The sequence below is a fragment of the Oreochromis niloticus genome, linkage group LG11 (assembly GCF_001858045.2).
Source record: "Oreochromis niloticus isolate F11D_XX linkage group LG11, O_niloticus_UMD_NMBU, whole genome shotgun sequence".
Lineage (NCBI taxonomy): Eukaryota > Metazoa > Chordata > Actinopteri > Cichliformes > Cichlidae > Oreochromis > Oreochromis niloticus.
Window position 1 is genome coordinate 7,570,983 of NC_031976.2, and position 10,029 is coordinate 7,581,011.

A 10,029-nucleotide genomic window follows, 5' to 3' on the forward strand; every position below is an offset into this window, starting at 1 on the left:
GATTAGCGAGCTCAAAGTTAGCGCGATGATTTGATCTTGGATGTGTCATTTGATCTTGGATGTAGTAAGCGAGGTACGAAGAACAGGCCCCAGGAGTTGTTTGGCAGTTTCTAGATGTTAGAAAGCCCACTGGTTACATGTTGTTTACTTCAGTGTTTCCCAACACTTTGGAGCCACGGCACATATTTCACATTTAAAAAAATCACACGGCACACCACCAAACAAAAATGTCACAAAAACCATATTGTTTATTTTCCCCCAAGCACCAGGCATAGTGGAATTGGCTTGGTTTGTCCCCAGTATACGTTTTTTTTTGCATTCTTCTGATCACTACTCATTCTAGGGCCTTAATCTGGGTCAGAATTTTCTCCAGGACCCAGGTCAGATTGACTACTTTTTTCCCCAAATATTTATTTACTGCTATCACGTGCTGCGTGGTCTCATTTGCAGTAATTGCTTCTTTGTCTTCTTCTGGCAACCCATTTAATTGGAGCAAGGAGTTGCACTGCCCTCTAGTGGAAAAGAATGTAATTGTGCTGCCCTTTACTCACCGGTCGCTTAGAGTAGTATGGGCTCAAAATAAATATTTATGACCACATTTTGAGCCCATAGGGAGTAGCTTCTCGGATGGTAAGCTTGAAGCTGTAATATTTACTTAACAAAAAAAAAAAGAGAGAAAGAAAGAAAAAAAAAGAGGGTGGATCGTATTGAAATTGGCACAGGAAAGAGAAGCAAGTTTGTTTAAGACCACTGAACACTTTTATCTGCATTTGTTGTCTGTACTGCTGGACGTTGCTCTGGAAGGAGAAAGCTTTGTGTTCTATCCTATTCAGAGGAGACAACTCTGTGAAAATATATTGAAAGCTTGAATAAATATATTGAAAAGTAGAAAAGGGAGAACAGTTTAAATTACTACATAATTTATATATTAATAAATATGAAAGAATAGGTTCACAATGGACTCTCCATCATGTACACTAAAACAATAAATATCATGTAAGACAAGGTTAAGTGACTCCATAATATGGTCCATACCCCCAAAATCCAGTCCATTTATGAGGTAAGATGGGAAAATATTGTTTATTCAGCAAAATTACAATGAAATTGAATACTACTTAAAATGACTTTTGCATTTTTATGCACTACTTAAATTTACTTAATTTCTCCCCTTTCCTTTAAAATACCTGATATTCTGTAATACTAAAAAATTAGTTATGCACTTTATAAAATTACTTGTGCACTACTTAAAATTAAATAAAATAATTTCTGTTTCCTGTAAAAACCTGACTTCTCACCCCATTATTCCAGTGTACCTGCCTTTAAGTTATTGCAGTCAAATAACTACACCGAAATTACAAATAAAATACACTGAAATGCAGTTTAATTACAGGGGAATTATGCCCCTAGTCCCGGTCTCCGATGAGGATAAAGGACTCATCCCATCATGACACATTAAAAAAGCAATGTATTTGACCTTACTATGAAATAAATATGTTTTATGTCAGATGCAGCTGCAGGGAATGATTAAGAGCAACTTTTGCAATCGAAGAGCCTTTAATCTGGGTTAAGACGTTGTAACAGCTGCAGACAGGTTGTTTGTGTGTGCCTCACTTTAGTGCAAAAGCTGCACTCAACAGAAAACGTGCTTTGTGAGGCTGAACAGTGAGCAATCACACAGGGAATGAATATCCCAAAGTTCAAGTGGGTCAAGAGAAAAATCAAAAAGTTGAGTCCAGTCTTCTGCTCAGTTGCTTCCCTCTAGCTCCAGTCGAGGCCCCCAGACTGGAGCATTTTGGTCCTTAGGCCTTAGGCACTTTGGTCCTTAGGCTGGTAAATCATATTCTGGTAAATTGTATTGTCCACTGGGGTTAGGATTTTGCTTGGTGGCCTATTGGGGCGTGGAGGGCCCTGCTGTGATGAGAGCAGTGGCTTTTGAGAGTCTCTGTGTCCTGAAACAGGTTTATATGTTTCTTCATAGTTGCCAGTCTCTGCATTCCTTTTCAGCAGGTGTGTGTAGACGAGGGTGTCGTCAATCTCTTCGTACACATGGGACTCATCATCTTCACAAGTCCCCAGCACTTCTGGGGACTCGTATCCTGGTAAGAAGTTGATGCCATTTGGATTATAGACAGCAACTTCATGACTGAGTTTTTTCTTCTTCTTCTTCCTGTTTAGCGGGAAAAAAGAGAAGATTGGGATTATTTTCTTAAAGCTGTTTTATTCAACTATTGATGGGTCATCCCCTTTGAAAACACACTAAATAATAGAAATACTCACCTAATCATTACAACTAGCACTATGACAGAAATGACCAGCAGAGTAGCCACTACACCCAGGATGGTTAAAAGTGCTATAGAGGAGAAACAGTTAACTTGGTTAACATTTGGATTGCATTTTCAACCGTGCAGTGGTTGTAAAAAAAGAATTCAACAGTAAACAGAATTGCTGAAGCTGAAAAATCACTCAATTATCATTTATCCTCCCAAGTGTGAAGCTACACTACAGCCTCATATTCCTGTTGGCTACAGCGACAGTGGTGCTTTACACCAAATGCTAAAGTTATCAAGCTGATGTGATCTGGTCACAGTGCTGCAGTACTTTTTGTCATAAACCTGGTCTTGGAAACATTTGGACCTAGTGATGACGAGGTTTTACCCAGACCATCAAACTTCCAGCTGTTGGGCAGGTCTGAAACACCTTCATGACCTGTTTGCTGACCCTGACCTGACCTGTCCAGGGTGTACCCTGAACTGCATAAGTGGAAGAAAACGTAACATTTGGGGTCTTGTTTTCACTCTCTGTGGTCATCACTTCAAACAACTTCTACATTATGCAATGACAGAGCTTTATGCAAATATCGATTAAAGCAGTTTTACATTTCCAAAAGCAAATCTTTTCCCTGGGAGTAACTGGGAATAACATTTCATTTATTTATTGGTAATTAAAGTACAAACTATGAATGAGTGAGTGCTTATAACATAGAGACCTTTTGAACGGGGGGGGTAAGCAGACACCTTGAGGGTGAAGGTGAGTCCAGGAGAATCAGCAGGTGCTCTCTCCATCTCGCAGTTCCTCAGCGTGAGCAAAAAGTCTCCCTGCTTCTGGAGCGGCTGTGTGTCATTTAGTCCCAGAACTGATGTCACCCTGTCTTTCTGGTGGTACTCCACTGCTACTTCCTTCTTCACACAATCTGGCTGTGTGAGGTTTAGAAACTGAACATCAACCCTGTGTTTCTCTGGGACCCGAAAGTACCACCCCATGGTGTCGTCATCAGGGAAACTCTCCGGGTAGTCCGGCGAGAGCAGCTCTGAGGAAGAGGTCCCTTTTGGTAAAGTCAGAGAAATTCGGGCAAGAGCTACAACACACACACACACACACACACACACACACACACACACACACACACACACACACACACACACACACACACACACAAAACACAAAAAAATAATTAAAATTAAAACAAAAATTGTTAAATGAAACTGTCATTTTGGATGAAACACAAAACAGTGACTGTAACTAAACTCACACTTGATTTTTTCCCCCACAGTCACATCAAACTTGTCATTTTGCAGCTTCTGCTCTGCTGGGACGTCCACAGAAAAGCTGCCGCTTTTCAAAATCAGAGCAGTGCTGATGGTGCCACTTCTGCAGTACTTCCCCACAGCCACATTGCCCGTAGACTGGAAGGCCTGGAGGGTGTAGGTGTGTCTGTCTGGACATTTCTCAGATGGATTGATCTGTTTAAGACCCGTCTTAGTGAAATTTATTTGGAAAGCTTTTGGCGCTGCGGCCGTTAGATTCCAGGTAAATGTGCGGTTAAAACGCAGCGCATCAATCGAGTTGGAGTCCGTCTGGATGATGTGACCACTGCATGACTCCGTGGTGCAATCTAAAAAGAGAACATGAATCCACCCATGCTGTGTTAGTCCACTCAGGACATTCAGTCTCACTGATAAAATAATCAGATATCACACAGACACTTACTTATACGCCGTACAATTTCTATACTGAATACATCTTGAGGTCTGGAGCATTCAAGTTCCACTGACACAGTACTTCCACTGAATGAGTTCAGAGATTCAGCATTGCATTTTTTAATAAGTGATCCTGTACACACTTGGCAATCTTTGACTTTATTACTATTTCTGATGTTTATGGTGGCTCCAGGTTCAGCAGTGAGAGTCAACTTCTGGGGCCCTGGAAGCACACACAGAGTTATAGTGAGCAAAGGGATAAACATGTGTGACCTGTATCATATCTGGAAATAACACAGTGAAATTACCATTTAGATGAGATTAAATTCACAAATACAACTAACTGCAGTGACAGAAAACGCCAGCGGCTTGTCTCCTCCTATAACTAAGCAGCTCTGTATTGTGGAACAAGTTAGATTCCAGATTAGAGATTAAGAGGTATAAAATCACTGCATACTAACTAATCAGTACTCCAGTAAATAGCTTCACCATTCCTTGAAGATTCTTTGGAATCTAAAATCTAAAGTCTTTGTGTTTCCCTGATGAGCTTCAGTAATGAATACAGATTATTACATGCAGCTTTACTTTTTAGTTTTTTTTTTTTATGCCAGAAAACAGTTTTTCAAAATTGATTAAATGATCATAAAACAGGACACCTACACTGTATTTGCTGACCTCTCACCAAATTTCTATGTATACACAGAGTGTGCACCTGATAGAATAAAAAATCTATTACGGGGCTGATTGTCACAAAGTATAAAACACACACACACACACACACACACACACACACACACACACACACACACACACACACACAAATAAATTAAAATTAAAACAAAAATTGTTACATTTTAAAAGAAACACAAAACAGTGAATGTAACTAAACTCACACTTGATTTTTTCCCCCACAGTCACATCAAACTTGTCATTTTGCAGCTTCTGCTCTGCTGGGACGTCCACAGAAAAGCTGCCGCTTTTCAAAATCAGAGCAGTGCTGATGGTGCCACTTCTGCAGTACTGCTCCACAGCCACATTGCCCGTAGACTGGAAGGCCTGGAGGGTGTAGGTGTGTCTGTCTGGACATTTCTCAGATGGATTGATCTGTTTAAGACCCGTCTTAGTGAAATCTATTTGGAAAGCTTTTGGCGCTGCGGCCACTAGATTCCAGGTAAACGTGCGGTTAAAACGCAGCGCATCAATTGAGCTGAAGTCCGTCTGGATGATGTGACCACTGCATGACTTTGTGGTGCAAGCTGAAAAGAGAACATGAATCCACCCATGCTGTGTTAGTCCACTCAGGAAATTCAGTCTCACTGATAAAATAATCAGATATCACACAGACACTTACTTATACGCCGTACAATTTCTATACTGAATACATCTTGAGGTCTGGAGCATCTCAATTCCACAGTACTTCCTTTTAAATAATTCAGAGATTCAGCGTTGCATTTTTTAATAAGTAATCCTGTACACACTTGGCAACCTTTGACTTTATTATTATTTCTGATGTTTATGGTGGCTCCAGATTCAGCAGTGAGAGTCAACTTCTGGGCCCCTGGAAGCACACATAGAGTTATAGTGAGCAAAGGGATAAACATATTGGGTCCTGTATCATATCTGGAAATAACACAGTGAAATTACCATTTCGATGAGATAAAATTCACAAATACGGCTAACTGCAGTGACAGATGAAGCCTACGGCTTGTCTCCTCCTATAACTAAGCAGCTCTGTATTGTGGAACAAGTTAGATTCTAGATTAGAGATCAAGAGGTAGAAAATCACTGCAGTACTTCGGTATATAGCTTCACCATTCCTGGAAGATCATTTGGATCTCTGTGGGAAGAATGGATGGCATCTAAAGCAGCGGTCCCCAACCGTTTTTGCCTCACGGACCGGTTTATGCCCGACAATATTTTCACGGACCGGCCTTTAAGGTGTCGCGGATAAATACAACAAAATAAAACTAGTACCGGTACCGAAAAAAGAAGATTTATTCATAACACACGTGAAAAGACCCAGGAAAACCGAGTTAACGATAAAAACGATAATAAAATAACGCTGAAAACCGATAAAAACCCTGAAAACCATACATTTCACACCTGAGCCTCAACTCTCACGGCCCGGTACCAAACGACTCATGGACCGGTACCGGTCCGAGGCCCGGGGGTTGGGGACCACTGATCTAAAGTATTTGTATTTCCCTAATGAGGATCAGTAATTTGTTATTGCAGCAAATTGTTATTGTTCTATAGTCATCATTATATGATCATAAAACACGACACCTACACTTTATTTGCTGACCTCTGACCAAATTTCTATGTATGCATCGAATCTGCACCTGAGAGAATAAAAAAAATCTATTATGGGGCTGATTGTCACAAGGTATGGAGTAGGTTGTCCCTGTAGTTATCAATGGGGTTTCAGTAAAAAAAAGAAAAAAGAAAAAGTGAGTTATAAAAGAATAACAACAACCTTGTATTTAAGCTTTGAATTTGAACCAGTGATGATTACTATGAATTATGTATGTATTATATATGAGAAATCTGCAGTGCTTTAACAACCTTTATTAAAGACACAATAAGAACTGAAGACAGATTCCACATCCATGATTTTGAATTGATGTTTCATTGATATCATTTTGAAAAAGCCCAATGTTCTGTATATTTTTCTAAACAGGTGAAAGATTTTCCAACTGATAAACCGAGCAATAGTGAGCAAGTTAGTGTAAACACGTGAGAAGAAGAATGAACTGCATCAATATCAGACTGAATTGCTTTCCAATTTAAGTATCGACGCATGCTCCATCGTCCATAGAAGAAAGGTTTCTGGGAATCCAGGTTTGCAGTGTTGATCTGCGAAAACATGTCTCATACTCCGGGGCTTCATTTTCACACGCGTCACAACCAACCCTAGTCGACCTCTTGATACACATTTTAAGCCAGCTACCACATGGCTTTGCAAGTGTAAAACTAATTGTAAATAAAGCTTTTATCTTCAGCTTTCTAATAAGTGTATTTTTTTTAATGACAAACATTGATTGAACTTTGAAAATTACATAATACTTTCCCTCCTCCAAGTTTTGTGTGCTTTCCACAAACTGACCACGGCAAAATATAAAGATTGGCAGATCAAATGTGTGATACCAGAAATTCAATATGAATAAGGTTCCACAGGGCCCCCCTAATGTAATGACACCGGTCCACCCAACAGCATATTTTAAGAACACGTTCTCTGCTGGGGGAATACTTTTTGTATGTGCAGCTTAAGTCTACCTTACTACTAAAGAAGTGCAAACTGTTCATTGCATTGATCGTATTGATGTATTATGCCATGTATTAATTTGGTTAATTAGAATGTGTATAAAATGTTGTTAGACTTGATTGTAATCTCTTTTATACTGCTCTTTAACATGAACCAAGAATGCCTGTTCATTCAGCTTCATGAGAATAATTGGCAGCTATTGGTTATTCTGGTTGATAAAAATCTTTTATCAAGGAGTGCACTCTTAGTGCTGCTGTTTATATCTAAGGTGATGGCTGCACATTGGAGCCTTGAAACTTTAAACTGGATACATTCAAGCACTCAAGTCTCCTGCCCCACAGCCTAATAAAGGAGATGTGAAAATTGCTTCAGTTTCTCAGCAGATCAAGGTGAAATTAAATGATTGATTGAACAGGTATTCTCTGTGTCCTCTGTTCTAATAATTACAACTCTAGCAGTGCCCTCCCTTCCAAACAAACATACCTTCTACAGATCAAACAAAATTTAAGTCAAGCGTTTGTGTTACCTTTGTGCTTCAAAAACTTTCATTAGTGCTGCTATCGTTTTAAATATATTAAGTTTCTAGAGGTCATCCAACCAGCCCCTTTCTTTACTGTGAAAAGGTTGTGAAACATAAACCAGCGAGCTTAAAACATGTTGTAGATGAGAGAAGCAGTGAAAACACGTCGCTTCCAGCCAGAGAAACTCGGAGCATAACCGGCTCTGTTTTAGTTTTTAATCTGTCAGCTGCGGACTCTGTGAGAGTAAAGATTAACTATAAAAACATAATGCTTTAGGATCATACTTTAATGCGTATAGAACAATAACAATAAAACAATTAATTATTAAGTTTCGTGTTAGAATCTGTATATTTCTGCTGTTCATCAGGGAAACACAAAGACTTTGGAAGCCATTAAAAACAAAAGTCTCATGTCCACAGGTCTCAGATCTTCCGGGAAATGCTGCGCTGTTCTCTCGAAAACTGATCAGTCAGTAGGCGGTGATTCATACCCACTGATCTCCTGTTGATCACTTCCGCTGTGGACTCGTTATGTCCACAGTATAAGGCTACGTTCACACTGCAGGCGAAAGCGCATCAAATCCGATTTTTTTGACCCTATATGCGACCCATATCCGATCATGGTATGACAGTGTGAACGGCACAAATCCGATATTTTCAAATCCGATCTGGGTCACTTTCGTATGTGGTACTGAATCCGATACATATCCGATGTTTTAGAAAGCGACTGCTGTTTGAATGGTCATGTCACATTAAATCCGTCTTTTACGTCACTGGCACAAGACAGACGCCAATTATCAGCGCCGGAGAAGCGTCCGAGAAGACATCGCGAACGCTTCCTGGCCATCCAGTGTAGATGTCAGTGAAACTGTTGGGAAGACAACGTGAACATTTCATTTGTACTGTATAATCTGCAGGTTCTGACAGAAATCTGCAACTATCCTTTGAAGCACCGCTCCTCTCTAAAACAGCAATAAGGATCATTATTAGGTTATCTACATTATTATGTAAATAACAAAATAACTTAAAGCAAAAATTTGGAAACGTAAAGTCCGAAGTCAAACAATATTGTTTGCTCTGGGTCTAAACGGAGCGCGTTGTGTGTGACATCTTCTTTTGCGCATGCGGGCCGCTTGAGCGTTCACACTAGAGCGCATTTGCTGTCGCATTTTATTTGTAGTGTGAACAAGCAGACAAAAAAATCGGATTTGATCAAAAAATCGGAATTGAGCATTAAGACCTGCAGTGTGAACGTAGCCTAAGTACCATGGCGATTTACCGAAAACAGCCGTACTCAGTATCACCTGACACTCACGCTCTGAGAGCTTCTTGAAAGGGATTTTCTTGCTTCAGGGGTTTTCAGCTTCCGAGTGAAGACAGTGTCAGTATTTAATGCACAGATCCACCACCCCACCAATATTTCACACCAGATCTCTCCCACTGGTTCGTATTTAAGTTTCAGGTTACCTGACACGGTGGAGACAGTGAATGTAAGAAGTAAAATCCACAGAAGGGCCGCGCCTGTTGATACGGACATGCTGCTCTAGTGACGCTCTGAAACTTTCAATCCTGGGATGTTAACTGAAGGTCAGCTAGTAGTTGTTGACTCCTAATTGTGAAAGTCTGCCAGCAAAGAGGGAGTGTTTACGCCAGGTAAAGATTAAGGGCGCGGTCAGGAGGACAATATTGGCAGGTATAGGATACGGATGCGTTAGGACAGCCCTGTAGCACATGTAAAAAAAAAATCCAGAAAAGTATCATGGAGAATTTTTTAAAAAGAAGCTAATGTACGAGAACTGTTGCCTGAAACGATAACTCACCCTCAATCACGTCATTTCAATAAAGATGTCATGATTTAAGATCGCACTGTTTTTATAGAGCCTTAGTTAATGTGAGCAGGACACCTAACACCTGTGACTGTCTTCTGTTTCTTGTGAAGTTGTGCTTTTAATAGATCGTTGAGTGCAAAACAGTAACCCAAAGGATATATTGAGGTATTTGCTGAATAAGAAATTGATAACTATAAATATGGTTACTCCCAATTGGAAAGATTTACAATGTGGAAACATAAACAATCTCTGAGCTTTTTAAAATGATATTATGAAGAAGCCCCCACTCTAAATGATAAACAGCCTTGTGTGGTTGCTCAACTGTGAGGAAAAAACCCTGACTTTTAGTTTCTCTTCACAGGACAAACAGGTTAGTCAGGATGTGTTACAGTATCTCAGTAACCGCACATATGATTTGTCATGCTGCTCGTCCCATTT

General features: G+C 40.0%; 1 protein-coding gene across 1 annotated transcript; it reads right to left on the reverse strand.

The window, feature by feature from the left end:
• Positions 1–2,147: 2,147 nt before the first annotated feature.
• LOC102075506 (CUB domain-containing protein 1-like) lies at positions 2,148–9,411 on the reverse strand. The gene is made up of 8 exons (XM_025911707.1): positions 9,230–9,411; positions 5,329–5,535; positions 4,871–5,233; positions 3,988–4,200; positions 3,530–3,892; positions 3,015–3,355; positions 2,278–2,350; positions 2,148–2,167 (listed from the first exon to the last, which is right to left on the reverse strand). The coding sequence occupies exons 1-7, from the start codon at positions 9,297–9,299 to the stop codon at positions 2,342–2,344; spliced, it is 1,566 nt and encodes a 521-aa protein (XP_025767492.1). The 5' UTR covers positions 9,300–9,411; the 3' UTR covers positions 2,148–2,167; positions 2,278–2,341.
• Positions 9,412–10,029: the final 618 nt, after the last annotated feature.